The 17,569-nt window shown below is 41.5% G+C and overlaps 1 protein-coding gene across 1 annotated transcript in view; it reads right to left on the bottom strand.

Annotated features, from left to right (window-relative positions):
- Nucleotides 1-1,079: 1,079 nt before the first annotated feature.
- PTH2R (parathyroid hormone 2 receptor) overlaps nt 1,080-17,569 on the bottom strand; it is an 84,054-nt gene continuing 67,564 nt past the window's right edge. Inside the window, exons 10-13 of the mRNA XM_010861089.1 lie at nt 7,623-7,717; nt 4,278-4,416; nt 2,731-2,772; nt 1,080-1,475 (exon numbers count right to left, since the gene is read on the bottom strand). Coding sequence (XP_010859391.1) covers nt 1,080-1,475; nt 2,731-2,772; nt 4,278-4,416; nt 7,623-7,717 — 672 coding nt within the window. The remainder of the gene's footprint in view (nt 1,476-2,730; nt 2,773-4,277; nt 4,417-7,622; nt 7,718-17,569) is intronic.

Raw genomic sequence — 17,569 nt, 5'->3', positions numbered from 1 at the left:
AGACTTACTCCATAAACTTTGTGGTGAGGATTAAATAAGTCAATGTGTGTAAAAACCTAGCAGGATATGTGTACCCAACATGCACACAATAAATATTTCACTGCCACAATATACTGACTTGTCAAGCTCAGTGAAGTTCTGGGGCTACATGCTGATCTCTGTAGATTTGAAGAAGGGACATTTGACTGGTTCCTATAAACAAAGTTAGATGCTAAAAGAACATTTTAAAAAGTGACTCAAAATGTATTTTTAAAACAAACTTTAATTTATCCCACATGCCATTTGGAATACAGTAATAGAACAAAGAAAAAATAATAAATTCAGTGTGACCATCACTATAAATGATTACAAACAAAATCTGTTTGCAGACATAAGCTCACTGACCAAGAAAACCTTGTGTTAAGGTTTACAAGAGTGTTAAGGTTTACAAGAGAGTGAAGACTTGAGATCTGGCTGGTCACAGAGGGGACATTCAAAAGAAGGAATATGTGCAATATTCTTTTTTGAATAATTTCCCTTTTTCCTAGAATGAAACAAGTTTCTCACACATTTATTGTTTTAACAAAATCCAGACAACGTATCTTCCAGTGTGTACTTGTTCTGCAATCTTTAATCTTTCAATGTACATTTTTAGACCCTAATTGTTGCTATGCACTGACAAAATGAATGGAATGATAGAAGTCCCTTAAAGTGGAAAAGAGAACACTGATTTGTTTAAAGGCAAATGTCACATACCAAATGATCTCTATCATATTTAGAGTGATATTTACAAGAGAAAACTAGAACCAAGCAACTGAAATGTTTCTCTACCCAAAAGGAGCAGAAGAATGAACATCACAGAGCAAGTACTGTACATTAATTCAGAAAAGAATTTGATGCCAAAATATGGTAATAAACTGCTCCACTGACTTTCTCGTTTTGTGGCTTTAGTATTTACAGGAGCCAATTCATGGCTCCTGAAAATGGGCTGTGAACACTGGAGTCCTGACTGCTCAGCTCTGGGGCTAAGCAGCGGGATACAGGCCAAGCTCCTCTAACACAACGAGATGAACCTGCTCTTTAAAGACACCGATATGGATTCACAGAGCATCCTCGGTTTCTCCTTTGCTTCCTTCCAGGCCTGTGCTAAATTCTAATGGCCTGGAAGACTCCTCCATTAGAATCTCATCTCCCTGCCTCCCGCCACTTTCCTTGGTCTCTTCATGGATCAATTGTGGTAGGCAGTCCTGCTCTGAGTTACTCCAGACGTAGCCAGGTAAAGTCATGTGGTTGTCGGGCTGTCGGCTGGCCTTCCTGGGTGCTTTGCCTGAGATGAGCCCCATGCGCGTGCTGGCCGCCATCTGCGACTGACTGCTGGTGCTGTGCGTCAACGTGGTGAGCACGGAGCCGTATCTGTGGCCGCCGCACGGGGGCGTCCTTTTCCAGTCCACGGAGAGATTCCACCGACCCCACAACTTCTTCACCTCAGACTGAACCTAAACACCACAAGGACCATTTCATGCATCAAAAACCTTCAGAGGCCCTGCAACCTTACTGGATGGATGTGTGCCCTGACTTCATTGATAGTAATAATCACTAAATTTCCACTGTGTACCAGGGACTTTATATATACAGTTGACACTTCAATAATGCAGGGATTAGGGGTCCCCAACACCTGCAGCTGAAAAATTCGCTATGAATTCTCAGTTAGCCTATATCTGGAGTTTCACACGGGTGGACTCAACCAACCCCAGATGGTGCGGTACTGTAGTGCATATATAGTGAAAATGTATAAGTAACAACACAGTTCAAACCTGTGTTGTTCAAGGGTCAACTGTGTATTCTCTCTCAGTCTCTTCCTGAGAGGTGTTATTACTGGAGATGAGCAAACAGGCTTACAGAGAGGCAAAAAGATTTGTCCAAGGTTAGTGCTTTAATAGAAGTTGACATGCAGCCAGTATAAATGTGTGACTCATGGGAGAGGAAAAAGAGGGGTCTGGGTTGGAGGAACAATATGGATACACAGTGCCAGCTGAGGCTGTGGAAGGGCATGGAAGCTGCTTATCTGTAAATGGAACTGTTAACCTATCACTCTGCACAAGCATAATGAAGGAGAGAAACCGGGAGGAGGACTGGACTATGAAAAGTGGGCACTGCAAGGGCATTCTTAGCAGGGTAGGGCTCTCGTTTCCATTCTTGCTGCTGAAGATTCAGTTCTGCTACTGCAACTTTCCAGAAAGGAGCTTTTTGAAAGTTCCATGGGAATCAGTAGACACCTGATAAGCTGATGTCACCTAGAAGATTGGTACCATTCTTTCTCTCCAGGCAACCCCTAAATGAACTGAAATTGTCCCATCACCATCTGGTAGTTTAAAAAATGTCACAATGTTCTAATGGGTTATTCCCAGAGAGTTATATTTGATTTTCTTATAGAACTTGAAATTAAATGTAAGTTGAAGCACTGACTGGAATATGATGTTCACTGTCCTTCCAAGTATCAATTTGCATTCCAACAAATTGGGTTTCTGACATCAAGGTCTGCAACTGAATTGACATTGAAAAGTGCTGGAAGAGGAAGACCTTGGCTTATTTACATCAATTCTTGCTTTCTCAAAACAATTTATATCTCCTTTCTCCCTGCCCTTTCTTTCCTGTAACCCCTGGGGATTCTAAAGAGATTCAGGTCATATTGTGATAGCCATTTATACTCAGAGTTAAACCTACAGGAGGTCTGGGGTCCTTCAGACTTACCTCTCCATTGCAATAGCAGTAGATGATAGACACAAAGAAACCCTGGAGGAGAAAATAGAATGTTTTAATTAATTTTAATTATGAAGATCAGAGCACTAAAGCATCTTGTGTCAAAATGCATATTTTGAAAAACAGAGTTTTTTTTAAATGATTCCTCCAGAAAATTATACAAATTATTCTCTCCTAATATTTCCAAATCCTTAAATATACATGAAAGTTGTCTGAGATCTTTCCTTGGTGTCAAATTAACCAAATAAATAAATAAAATACTCCAGGACACATGAATAACTGATTTTTATCATGTTAATTTCATGTTTGCCACTCAGAATCACAGAACATCCCCTAGCTGGTAAGTGAAATTTATACACTGTGAATGTTGGCAACTATAGGCGTAGGGTATATTATAGTGAAAACACAAACTTTTTTTTCCCCACTCATTCAAAAATATTTGTTGACTTTATACACTGTGAAATGCTCAGTGTTACAGAGATAAACAATTTAATCAACACAGATAAGGTCCCTGTTCTCTTGCAGCTTATATTCTGGAAGAGAATACAGATGAATAAAATATAAACAAATAGCCACAGGAGAAAATCGCAAAATGATGAGATAAAGACTATTCAGGCAAAACAAGTGGTGGTGGAAGAGAAGAGTGGAGAAGGTCTATCAGAGGGGGAACTTGATGAAGACCTCTCTGAGAGGGTGACATTTAAGCTGATTTGAATGAGAAGAAGTCAGGCCATATGAATATTAGAGGGAAGAGCATTCCAGGCAGAGAAAACAGCAAGTACTGCCCCTGAGGCAGAAGTGAACCTGAGGAACAGAAACTGTGGATGAGCTAGTGTGGCTCAGACTTAGTGGGCAGCATGGACCTTAGGGAGATGAGGTCACAGCTGGGCAGGATCCCTGCAACGTAGGGCTGTGCACACAAGCAGTGTTTGGATTTCATTCTGACTGCAATGAGAAGCCTCTGGATGTGTTCAGCTGATAAGTGACGTGGTCAGATTTATCTTTAAGAGTCTTCAGACTATTCTATGAAGACTAGGTTGAAGGCAGGAGGTGGCAGCAAATGAGTGGCAGGAAGAAGAGTTAGGAGGCGTGTGTAGCCGTCCATGTGAGGGATGATGGTATTGTGTTTTGTACTGAGATCAAATGTATGGAAGCAACCTCTTCCTCTTTCTTGTCTCCCCTTCCCTTTTTTCCTCTCACCTGCCTATCCTGTCTTTTGTTTTCATTGACCTTCCATATACACACACAGATTCCTGCTCCAAAGGTGTCACATATGTTACAGCAATATGCTTTCTTGTCTCAAAGCCCAGGCTCCTGCTGTGGTAAGAGGTTAACCTGACCTCCTCAGGATAGAAAAGCACAGGTGCCAGAAAACAGTCCCTTTCCTGGCCCTTGGGAGACGGGTGGGTGGTGCATGAAAGTCAGAGAAGAGGCAGAGACATGACCTTGCAATTTGGCAGCACCAGAGGGGGTTAGAGGAGCGGGGGTGGAGAGGAGGGCAAAATATAGAAATCACATTACTAGATGGCACTCTCTACCTGAAAGGAGTTGAAAAAGAGCTCACAGTGCATCCGAATCTCCCACCCTAGCCCCGCAAAGGAATGGGGCAGACACACGAACACGATGTAATGCACACCAAAGACCAGGACCAGCACCAGTGTAGATTTGGCGAGTTTCCTGGAAGAGAACAGCAAGTCTTTTAATTAGTCAATATAGAGTGCCCTTCTGTAGACATTGGAGAAGGAAATGGCAACGCACTCCAGTATTCTGGCCTGGATATGGATAGTCCATGGAATTGGACTATTCCAAAGAGTTGGGCAAAGAGCTGGACACGACTGAGCGACTTCACTTCACTTTTCTGTAGACATGTGCATGCAAAGTTGCTTCAGTCATGTCCAACTCTTTGAGACTCTATGGGCTGTAGCCAGCCAGGCTCCTCTGTCCACGGGATTCTCCAGGAAAGAGTACTGAAGTGGGTTGCCATTTCCTCCTCCAGGGGATATTCCTGACCCAGGGATTGAACCCACATTTCCTGCATTGCGGGAGGATTCTTTACCACTAAGCACTGGGGAAGCCCCCTGTACACATAACTTTCTGGAAAAAAATAAAGCTTAGCAGAACTAACAGGGACTGATTTCCCCATCTCTGACCCACTACTTCTGCTAATTTTTCCCTGCCTCCCTCTTCTTCCTGTCACTTCTATTCTAAATCAGGCAGTTTATTCTCATTTCCGGTGATTACTATCCCCTGAAAGAAGTGAAAGTTGATCAGCCATGTCTGACTCTTTGCAACCCCGTGGACTGTAGTCTGCCAGGTTCCTCTGTCCATGGAATTCTCCAGGCCAGAATACTGGAGTGGGTTGCCGTTTCCTTCTTCAGAGGGTCCTCCTGACCCAGGAACCGAAGCTGGTTCTCTTGCTTTGTAGGCAGATTTCTGTACTATCTGAGCCACCAGGGAAAACCACAATTATCCCCTAAGTCTTTCTAGTCTCATTTCTACTCTTTTTGCTTAAAGGATACTATTTTCATAAAATTGTAAAATGCCTTTTTTTTTCTGTCCTAAATCTTCAGCTTCAACGTTTGAGATGTAAGAAGTGTCTCTTTCTCTAAGAATCATTTAATATCCCAATAATCTCAAAGTAAAGTCAATCCTAAAGGAAATCAGTCCTGAATATTCATTGGAAGGACTGATGCTGAAGCTGAAGCTCCAATACTTTGGCCACCTGATGGGAAGAACTGACTCACTAGAAAAAAACCCTGATGCTGGGAAAGACTGAAGGCAGGAGGGGAAGGGGACGACAGAGGATGAAATGATTGGATGGCATCACCGACTCAACGGACATAAGTTTGAGTAAGCTCCGGGGAGTTAGAGATGGACAGGGAAGCCTGGCATGCTGCAGTCTATGTGGTCACAAAGAGTCAGACACAACTGAGTGACTGAACTAACTAAAAAAATCTCAAAGGATTATAACCTTCTCCCTTCCCTCACTAGTCTTTCCTTCAGTGTTCTTCCTTCCTTTCTTTTGTCCTTCCTTCCTTCTTTCCTTTCTTTCCCTACTTACTTTTTTTCTTTTTGGAAGTAGGCTGACTATCTAGTTTCAAAAATAATCCACTCTTTGTTCTCACCAGAGTTTTTCAAGTCTCTTGGGCAACTTTCTACTGAAAGTATAATTTCACATCGTTCAGAAATAAAGGAAATAGTAGCTTTTATTCAGAACTAGAGAAATAAGCATCTTTCAAACACAAGTGCACTTTTCATTTTATGATTGAAAGGCTACTTGCATTTTTCCATTTCTATCATCCTTTGAACTTTGTCTTCACCAATGGGATGTGACATGAGACAAGCTATCCTAGTATAGCATGGACCCTTTACTGTAAATGCTTAGGCACAATTTATGGTACTACCACTTCCACCATACTGCAAATAACTGGAGCTAGCAGCTGAGCACTCGTTCATACTGTGCATCCCATTCTAGACCTCGGTCCATCTGTACCTGTAGTCTTTTCTGCCTGACAGTAAATGCTTCCTACATGGTATAGGGGAATGTTTGTGAGAGAAGATGGAAATGCTGGCTATGATTTCTTCCTTTCTGTGTCTGAGATAGCATTTCATGACAATGTGAGGCAGAAAGAAATAGATTCTTGTTTGGGGGTTGCAAAAACTAATCCACATGCTCCTGACTAGTGGGTGTATATGTTCAGTTGCCTAAAAGCCACTTCCAAAATGACTTAGAACCTCTGAAATGATAATTGGAAAAAACAGACATAGTCTTAAAACAGTTTGATAGTGATTATAAATACTTAGGATATTCCTGGTAGCTCAGACAGTAAAAAATCTGCCTGCAATGTGGGAAACGCAAGTTTGATCCCCGGGTCAGGAAGAACTCCTGGAGAAGGCAATGGCAACCCTCTCCAGTACTCTTTCCTGGAGAATCCCGTGGACAGAGTAGCCTGGTGGGCTACAGTTCAAGGGGTCACAAAGAGTCGGACACAACTGAGTGACTAACACTTTCATATTCATAAATACTTAATTTGTCCTTTTTTTGAACAAAGACTGAATAATAGACCTCCTTCAATCAGTACTTTTGGAAGTTCTTAAAAATCAGTTATTTGGGAGGTGCCAATTTGATAGGAAGGTTTCTCAGGTGGCACAGTGGTAAAGAATCTGCCTCGCAGTGCAGGAGAGGCAGGAAACTCAAGTTCAATCCCTGGGTCAGGACGATCCCTTAGAGAAGGATACGACAACCCACTCCAGTATTCTTGCCTGGGAAAATCCCATGGACAGAGGAGCACGATGGGCTACAGGCCATGGGGTCACAGAAGCAGACATGACTGAGCACACAACACACCCAATCTGATGGGCAGGCTGGAACAATATAGCAAATACATTTTCTTGATTTTTGTTGTGTGTGTGTGCTCAGTCGCTAAGCCCTGTCTGACTTTTTGTGACATCCTAGACTGTAGCCTACCAGGCTCCTTTGTCCATGGGATTTCCCAGGCAAGAATACTGGAGTGGGTTGCCATTTCCTCCTTCAGGCGATCTTCTTGAACCAAGGATAGCACCTGCATCTCCTGCTTGGCAGGTGGATTCTTTACCACTGAACCACCAGGTGAGCCCTGGTTACAAAGTTTATTATAAAATCCCAGTTGCTAAGAACATATTTTTAAAAACATACTTAGAATTTAAGCATGTGGTAAGGTCTGTTGTTATTTATATTTTCCTAAAATATATATACTTTTCTGACAAATAGCACAATTAAACCAAACAAAAATACATGTTCACAATTTAGTCTCTTAGAGACATTTCAGATCAATTGATATCTGTCCTTTAGTCTAAATAGTAACCAAAATATTTTCTTTTATGGATGTCTGTCCTGGAATTACCTGTATTGTTTTCTGGTGTCATGCCCAACCACATTGGTCTCCCAGATTTTAGTAGCCAGAACTCTAACAGTATTCAGAAACAGGATAAAATTCAGCTGAAAAAGATAATATTACAAAGAATTATAACTTAGTCTTCAAGTTGTTTGCAAAAATTTACATAAATTGAACTTCTTTGTATTCAAAGACTGAAAATTACTGATTCTGTAAATGTGAATGAGGAAACCTCAGATAAGATATTAGAAAGACAGTGATTCTTGATGTACCCTTATGATAACACAGAGAAAATTTCAACAACACTAGAAATCAGAAATACCAGAGGATAATCTGCCAGAGTCCATGGGGGATTTCCAGGCCAAAGTTCAGATGAAGTTCTGTGGCAGACTGGTTAAAGGATAATAGTTACTATATAAATGTAACTGACTGCCTTTTCAAAATGAATTACCCATCTCTGTATCTATTTGGGAGAAGGCAATAGCACCCCACTCCAGTACTGTTGCCCAGAAAATCCCATGGATGGAGGATCCTAGTAGGCTGCAGTCCACGGGGTCGCTAAGAGTCAAACATGACTGAGCAACTTCACTTTCACTTTCCACTTTGATGCATTGGAGAAGGAAATGGCAACCCACTCCAGTGTTCTTGCCTGGAGAATCCCACGGATGGAGAACCCCGGTAGGCTGCAGTCCATGGGGTCGCACAGAGTTGGACACGACTGAATCGACTTAGCAGCAGCAGTATCTATTTTAGGGAGAATAATAGGGTTGCTTTGGGGATGCTGTCTCTTCTATGATGTATGAAAAGCACTGGGTGAAGTATATGTAAGGTTAAGGGGGGAAAAAAAGCCAGTTAAGATGCTGTATAAGATAAGAAAAGGTCCCAGTGTTGGCAGTTAAATTGAGATATGAGCACCACCAGAGACAATCAAGTTCTGGCTTTAAAAAGGAGAGAGTGAAGAAAAGATATTGGACATTTTATGTCCAAGGGCCTCAAGGATTAGTGAAGAGGTCCAAAATGAAAAAGAAGAAAAGATCTCCAGGTCAGGGTTCATAAAAGAGGTGGAAGCCCGAACCCCCTGGGTCCCTTCATTCAAGGAGATGTCTACAGTCCAGGAAGTGCCAGTACTTAGGAATAATGGAAATGTGGATTACCAAGAGTGGGTTAGTGTTAATGCCAGAGTAACAGTTCAAAGGGAGGACCTATCAACTCTGCATCCTGGGATAACTTATCCTGCAGAGTCTTCAGTCCTTTCTGGAATTTGGAGAATTTTGGTTATTGGGTGATTTATGTGCCCCATTACCCAATCGAGTTTATCATCTGCATCAGCCCTTACCATTTTTGCCATCCTACCACTGACTACTCCATAGGCAACTCTCACCAATTTCACAGCTTCCCACAAGAATTGGGGGTCTTGAGCCCCATATCCTAGAGAAAGGACAGAGCTGTGCTGTGAACTTGTGGAATAAGGATGTCTTCAGGTTAATAAGAGCTACTGAGTATTGAACACTCTCTCTAGTTCACATAAATATGTTCACATAAATATGAAACAGGCATGTTTATTATGTATAAAGAAACTCTAGCTCAAGGAGGTTAGCTGATTTAACATAGACTACCCAGCTACCTGGAGAAGGCAATGGCAACCCACTCCAGTACTCCTGCCTGGAAAATCCCATGGGAGGAGCCTGGTAGGCTGCAGTCCACGGGGTCACTAAGAGTCGGACACGACTGAGCAGCCTCACTTTCACTTTTCACTTTCACACATTGGAGAAAGAAATGGCAACCCACTCCAGTGTTCTTGCCTGGAGAATCCCAGGGACGGGGGAGCCTGGTGGGCTGCTGTCTATGGGGTCCCACAGAGTCGGACACAACTGAAGTGACTTAGCAGAGACCCAGCTACCAGCTGGAATTTGAGCCAGGTCTATATGAGTCTGTATTATGGAATTCTTAACCATTATCTTTATTTTTTAATTAAATTGAATTTTTTAATTTATTGAGGTAACATTAGTTTATAACAATACATAAGTTTCATGTATACAACGTTATATTTCAGTTTCAGTATATACTACAGCATGTTTAACACCAAAAGTCAGTTTCTATCCTTCGCCTTTACCCCTTTCGTCCACCACACCCCCTTCCTCTCTGGTAAACTCCGTATCTAAGTATTTATTTTTATTTAGTTTGGTTTGCTCATTTACTTTGTTTGAGGGGTTTTTTAAATTTTTCTATATCCCACATATAAGTGAAATCATACAATATTTGTCTTTCTCTGTCTTGATTTATTTTAGTTGGTGTAATATCCTCAAGGTCCATCTGTGACACAAATGGCAAGGTTTCACCTTTTATGGCTGAGTCATATTCCACTGTGTCCTTGAGTGTGTGTGTAGATAAATATAGATATATAGGTATCACGTCTTCTATGTCTGTTCATCTATCAATGGGCACTTGGGTTGTTTCCATATCTTGACTATTGTAAAAGAAAATGCTGCTAGGACTATAGCGGTGCATATATCTTTTTGAATTAATGTCTTTGCATTTTTTGAGTAAATAGCCAGAGGTGGAAAAACTGGATTGTATATGATAGTGTCATTCTTCATTTTCTAAGGAATCTCAATACTGTTTCCATAGTAGCTACACCAATTCACATTCTCCACATTCTCTCCAACATTTCTTATTTCTCATTTTTTGATAATAGCCATTCTAATGGACATGGAATGATACCTCACTGTGGTTTTGATTTGCATTTCCCTAATAATTAGTGATATTGAACATCTTTTTGGTGCTTGTTGATCATCTGTATATCTATTCAGCTCCTCTACCCATTTGTTTTTTTGTTGTTGTTTAGTTGTGTAAGTTCTTTATATGTGTTGGGTATTAGTCCCATTATTAGAATAATGATATATGATTTGTAAATACTTCCCCCATTTGGTAGGCTGTCCTTTTTGCTGCTGATAGCTTTCTTTGCTATGCAGAGGCTTTCTAATTTGATACAGTCCCATTTGTTTATTTTTGCTTTTGTTTCCCTTGCCTGAGGAGACACACCCAGAAAGAAATTGCTAAGATCCATGCCAAAGAGCATACTGCTTATGTTTACTCCTAGGAGTTTACAGTTTCAGGTCTTACATCCAAGTCTAATCCACTCTGAGTTGATTTTTGGGTATTGTGTGAGATAGTGGTCCATTTCATTCTTTTGCAAATGGCAATCCAGTTTTCTCAATACCGTTTTTGAAAAGACTATACTTTCTCCATTGCATGTTCTTTGTTCCTTTGTTGTAAACTGATTGTCAATATATGCGTATGTTTATTGCTGGTCTCTCAATTCTGTTCCACTCCACTGTGTCTGATTTTCAGCCAATACTATTCTGTTTTGACTACTATAGCCGTGTAATAATTTTGAAATCAGGGAGAGTTATATTGCCAGCTTTGTTCTTTTTTCTCAGGATGTCTTTTGCTATTCAGGAAACTTTTGTGGCTGTATATACTTTTTTTTTTAATTTTCGTGTTCTAGTTTTGTGTATAATGTCCTTGGGATTTTGATGGGGATTGCATTGAATATGTATATTTCTTTGGGTAATGTAGACATTTTCACAATATTATTTCTTCCAATCCATCAGCACAGACTGTTTTCCCATTTCTTTGTGTAGTCTTCAATTTCTTTCACCCTGTCTTATAGTTTTCAGTGTAGATATTATTCACCTCTTTGTTAAATTTGTTCCTAGGTATTTTATTCTTTTTGCTACAGTTGTAAATGGGATTGCTTTCTTAGTTTTTCTTCTTACTAGTTCATTGTTAGTGTATAGAAACGCAATGATTTAGTATATTGATTTTGCACCCTGAAACTGTAATGAACTTACTAGTTCTAACAGTTCTTTTATGGAGTCATCAGGGGTTTTTACGTACAAAATCATGTCATCCGCAAATAGCATTAGTTTGACTTTTTCCTTTTTAATTTGGATGCTTTTTATTTCCATTTCTGGCCTAACTGCTCTAGCTAGGGCTTCCAATACTACGTTGAATAACAGTGGTAAGTGTGGGCAACCTTGTCTTGCTCCTGATCTTAGAGGGATAGGTTTCAGTTTTTCATTGTTAAGTATGATGTTAGCTGTGATCATCATGTATGGTCTTTATTATGTTGAAGTACATTCCTTTGATATCCATTTTATTGAGTTTTTTAATCATCGGTGGACATTGAATCTTATCAATTACTTTTTATACATCTATTGAGATGGACAGGGAGGCCTGGCATGCTGCAGTCCATGAGGTCACAAAGAGTTGGACACGACTGAGCAACTGAATTGAACTGAACTGAATTGAGATGATCATGTGATTTTTATCTTTCATTTTTTTAATGTGGTATATCATGATAGATTTGCAGTCATTGAACCATCCTTGAATCCCTGGAATGAATATCACTTTATATAATGTATGCTCCTTTTAATATATTATTGTATTAAGTTTGCTAATATTTTGTTGAGGGTTTTTATAATATTTTATTGGGCTTCATTTGTTCTTCTTTTCTAGTTCACTTAGGTGTAAAGTTAGATTGTTAGACTGTTATTTGAGATTTTTCTTGTTTGAGATATGCCTGTATTGCTACAGACTTCCCTCTTTAGTACTACCTTTGCTACATCATATGGATTTTGGTATGTTGTATTTTCATTTATCTTAATTTTTTTTCATTTCTACTTTGATTTATTCTTTGTTGTTGTTCAGTTGACTGGTCATGTCCAACTCTTTGCGACCCCATGGACAGCAGCACAGCAGGCTTCCCTGTCCATCACCAACCCCTGGAGCTTGCTCAAACTCATGTCCATTGAGTCAGTGATACCATCCAACCATCTCATCATCTGTCATTCCCTTCTTATCCTGCCTTCAAGTTCTCCAGCATCAGGGTCTTTTCTAACGAGTCAGCTCTTTGCATCAGGTGGCCAAAGTATTGGAGCTTCAGCTTCAGCATCAGCCTTTCCAGTGAATATTCAGGATTGATTTCCTTTAGGATTGATAGCAGAGAAGGCAATGGCACCCCACTCCAGTACTCTTGCCTGGAAAATCCCATGGACGGAGGAGCCTGGTGGGCTGCAGTCCATGGGGTCGCTAAGAGTCGGACACGACTGAGTGACTTCACTTTCACTTTTCACTTTCATGCATTGGAGAAGGAAATGGCAACCCACTCCAGTGTTCTTGCCTGGAGAATCCCAGGGACGGCTGAATCTGGTGGGCTGCTGTCTATGGGGTCGCACAGAGTCAGACACGACTGAATCGACTTAGCAGCAGCAGTAGCAGCAGCAGGATTGATAGGTTGGTTCTCCGTGCAGTCCAAGGGACTCTCAAGGGTCTTCTCCAACACTGTAGTACAAAAGCATAAATTCTTTGGCTCTCAGCCTTCCTTATAGTCCAACTCTCACATCCATACACAACTACTGGAAAAACCATAGCTTTGACTATATGGACCTTTGTAAGCAAAGTAGTGAGTCTGCTTTTCAATATGCTGTCTAAGTTTGTCATAGTTTTTCTTCCAAGGAGCAAGCATCTTTTAATTTCATGGCTCCAGTCACCATCTGCAATAATTTTGGAGCCCAAGAAAATAAAGTCACTGTTTCCATTGTTTCCTTAACTATTTGCCATGAAGTAATGGGACCAGATGCCATGATCTTCATTTTTCGAATGCTGAGTTTTAAGCCAGCCTTTTCACTCTCCTCTTTCACTTTCATCAAGAGGCTCTTTAGTTCCTCTTCACTTTCTGCCTTAAGGGTGGTGTCATCTGCATATCTGAGGTTATTGATATTTCTCCCAGCAGTCTTGATTCCAGCTTGTGCTTTATCCAACCTGGCATTTTGCATGATGTACTCTGCATAGAAGTTAAATAAGCAGAGTGACAACATACAGCCTTGATGTACTCCTTTCCCAATTTTGAATCAGTCCGTTTTTCCATGTCTGGTTCTAACTGTTGCTTCTTGACCTGCATACAGGTTTCTCAGGAGGCAGGTCAGGTGGTCTGGTATTCTCATCTCTTGAAGAATTTTCCTCAGTTTTTTGTGATCCACATAGTCAAAGGATTTAGCGTAGTCAATGAAGCAGATGTTTTTCTGGAATTCTCCTGCTTTTTTGCTGATCCAACAGATGTTGGCAATTTGATCTCTGGTTTCTCTCCCTTTTCTAAATCCAGCTTGAACATCTAGAAGTTCTCAGTACACATACCACTGAGGCTTAGCTTGGCGAATTTTGAGTGTTATTTTGCTAGCATGGGAAATTAATGCAATTGTGCAGTAGTTTGAACATTCTTTAGCATAGTTCTTCTTTGGGATTGGAATGAAAACTGACCTTTTCCAGTCCTGTGGCCACTGCTGAGTCTTCCAAATTTGCTGGCATATTGAGTGCAGCACAGCATCATTTTTAGGATTTGAAATCACTCAGCTGGAATTCCATCACTTCCACTAGTTTTGTTCATAGATATGCTTCCTAAGGCCTTACTTGACTTCACACTCGACGATGTCTGGCTCTACATAAGTGATCACACCATTGTGGTTATCTGCATCATTAAGATCTTTTTTGTAGAGATCTTCTTTGTATTCTTGCCACCTCTTCTTAATATCTTCTTCTTTGACCCAAAAGCTATTCAGTAGCATGTTTTTTTAGTCTCAAAATGTTTATTATTTTTTTCAGCTTTCTTCTTGTATTTGATCTCTAGTTTCATACCAAAGGAGTTTCCCTTGTGGCTCTAGAGGGTAAAGAATCTGCCTGCAGTGCAGAAGACCTGGGTTCAATCCCTGGATAGGGAAGAGCCCCTGGAGAAAAGAATGGCAACCCACTCCATTATTCTTGCTTGGAAGATCCCATGAGCAGAGGAACCTGGTTGGCTATAGTCCATGGGGTCACAAAAAGTTGGCACAACTGAGCAACTAACACTTTCATTTTTCATGCCAAAGAGATTGATAAACTGTTTATGTTTCATGTCTGTGCTCTAAATTTATGTTTTCTGGTCACCATAAGTGTTCTCTTAGCTTCATTGGCTAATATATCCCATTCCTTCCTCAGATTTGGGAAATTCTCAGCTATTATTTTTTTAATATAAACTTTCTTCTCCCTTCTTCCATTCTTCTCCTGCTGGGATACCAGTAATATAATTCTTTCTTTCCTAACAGTTCTTATAGAATGTCTTCTTTTTTTAAGATCTTAATTCTCTTTTCCCTTCTGTCTCTATTATTTCTAGATTTTTATTTTCAAACTCACTAGTTCTCTCTTCCATATGGGCTGCTGTATTTCCAATACCTCCTTCCTCTTATTTATTGAGTCCTTTAGGTCCAGAATTTCACTTTGGTTCTTTTTTAGAGTTCCATTCTCCTTGGTAAAATATTCCTTCTGTTCATCAATTTTATTTCTGAGTTTATTTAACTGTCTTTCTATATTTTCTTATAGCTTGTTGAGTTCCTTCATGACAACTATTTTGAATTCTCTATCAGTAAAATCACAATATTCTGTGACTTTAAGTTTGGTTTTGCGGGATCTGTCATTTGTTTTTTGTGATACATTGTTACCATGGTTTTCATGGTTCTTGATGAGTTGTTCTTCTGACAGCACATTTGAAGTAGTGAACACTCTTCTTTAGGTAAAGTTTTTTTTTTTTTAACTTGATTCTAAGGATTCAATGGATTAGTAATTAGTAGAGGCCTCACCAGTTTCTGGTCTCTTACCTGAGCTGCTTCTGGTTATATTTGAGAATCAGCCTTTTCCACCTTCCATCAGCTCTGTCAGAGGTGTCATGCATGTCACTGCTTGTGCCTTTGGGGTTATTAGTGCCTTGCTGCTGCTGGCATTGTTACCTGGGACATCAGGGTGGTGGCCACTTCTGCTAGGCCCAGGGTCTCAGTCTCTATTATCCCTGGGGACAGGGGTGACAGGGAGCCAGGGTCACAGGCCCTTTGCCATGGCCAGGGTTGTCAGGCACTACCACTGTGGGTAGGGGCAAATGGAGGAGCCAGAGTAATCGGTATGTCCATAACTGGAGGGACAGGGTCATAGGCCCACAGCTACTACTGCCTGGATCCCTGTGGCCAGGGGCACCCCTTTGACAGGGAGGCTGGAGTCATATGTTCTGCTTCCCCTGATGCTGCCAGGCTCTCTGGGGCTGCAGGCTCAGCTACCATGGCTGGGGTTCCAGGATCACAGGCACCACTTCTGCTGTTCTGGTTCTGCCTCCCCCATGTGTTCCAGTCCACCTTCCTTTGCAAAGGTGCTAAATCACTTCAGCCATGTCCAACTCTTTGTGACCCCATGGACTATAGCCCACCAGGCTCCTCTGTCCGTGGGATATCCCAGTGAAGAATCCTGGAGTAGGTTGCCATGCCCTCCTCCAGGGGACCTTCCCGACCCAGTGATCAAACCCACGTCTCTTATATCTCCTGCATTGGCAGGTGGGTTCTTTTTACCACTAGTGCCACCTGGGAACTCTGGTGTCCTGCTGTGTTGAGCAGAGGCACCATTGTTGAGCTATGGATGTTTTTAGTGGTTGTAGATTGAAGAGAAAAGGCAAAGAGAGTGCCACACACCACAATGATGCTGATGTCATGCTTAATCACAATCTTATACCTTCTTTTCAGGAGGATAAAAAGATCCAAAACATGAGAGCTAAGGGTTTTCATTTATCCTCTCCCACTGCAATATTTGGTTCACATCTATAGAAACGTTTTCAATAAGAAGGTAAGAAGGTACTGCATGTGTATCATATGCGTGCTACTTTCTGAATGGCTAAACTTACTTCATGCTTCATTAATTCCTCTTTCCCTAAGACTATACTCCCTGGTAATACAATGCAGGTGGAAGAGATACTGTGTAGGTATGAAGGTCCAAGTGCTAGGAGCTGAAGCTGGCAGAGCCACGGAAACAGTACTAGCTGGATACTGTCACTTGCCATTCCCTATTCCTAGAAAATAAATAATTACAAACGGCTACAGATGAGCCAATCTTTAGCTCCATTTATATTAAGACGCCCAAGATCAGGGACTCTGTACTCAAGTTAGTAGACCATACTAAGTAAATGCAGCCAACTTAGGGGCAGTTCCAAGATGGTGGAGGAATAGGATGGGGAGACCATTTTCTCCCCCACAAATTCATCAAAAGATCATTTGAATGCTGAGCAACTTCCACAAAACTTCTGAATGCTGGCAGAGGACACCAGGCACCTAGAAACGCAGGCTGTTCTTTTTGAAAGTAGGTAGGACAAAATATAAAAGACAAAAAGAGAGACAAAAGAGTTAGGGACAGAGACCTGTCCTGGGGAGGGAGTCGTGAAAGAAAAGTTTCCAAACAGCAGGAAGCCCTCTCACAGGTGGGTCTGTGGGGAGTTTTGGAGTCTCAGAGGGCAACATAACTGGGAGAAAAAAAAACAAAACAAAACACAGAATAGGCACCTAACCACAACTGCCAGCAGAGAAGTAGCCCAGACGCTCGGCTGGACAGGGAGGTGGGGGCTCATCATCAGTCCTTAGGGTAAGGACCAGGCCTGAATGCCCTGAGGACAATCTGAGGGAGCTAACGTGAGACAGCAACCCAAACTGTGGGATTGCCAAAGAGGGGAAAAAAGAAGAGAATTTTCCCTCAGAAGGCTCTAACCTATGCAGCCTGGCCTGCTCACAGAACAAAGGATTGAACAAATACCAAAGGAGAGCTAGCCAGCTGTGTACAGGTCCCTCCCCACTGCTGGAGGCAGAGAAGCAGGCATGCAACAGCCAGAGCTGGAAAACAAGGGGCTACTCCAATCTTGGCCCTAGGGACCAGCATCCTTCACCAAACTGTGAGCAGGCTCCCAGTTGCTAGCCCCATCTTCCTGGGATCCTGGATAGTTGACACCTGCCAGGAGGATTGCAGCCTGAGATCAGCTCCCTAGAGGATTCACACAGCACACCTGAGATGGTGCTCTTGCAGTGCACAGGGAAACCGAGTGGCAGGGGTGGGGGAGG

Source organism: Bison bison, unplaced genomic scaffold (genome assembly GCF_000754665.1).
Source record: "Bison bison bison isolate TAMUID 2011002044 unplaced genomic scaffold, Bison_UMD1.0 scf7180017864471, whole genome shotgun sequence".
Classification (NCBI taxonomy): Eukaryota; Metazoa; Chordata; class Mammalia; order Artiodactyla; family Bovidae; genus Bison; species Bison bison.
This window is presented reverse-complemented; position numbering and strand designations above follow the sequence as displayed.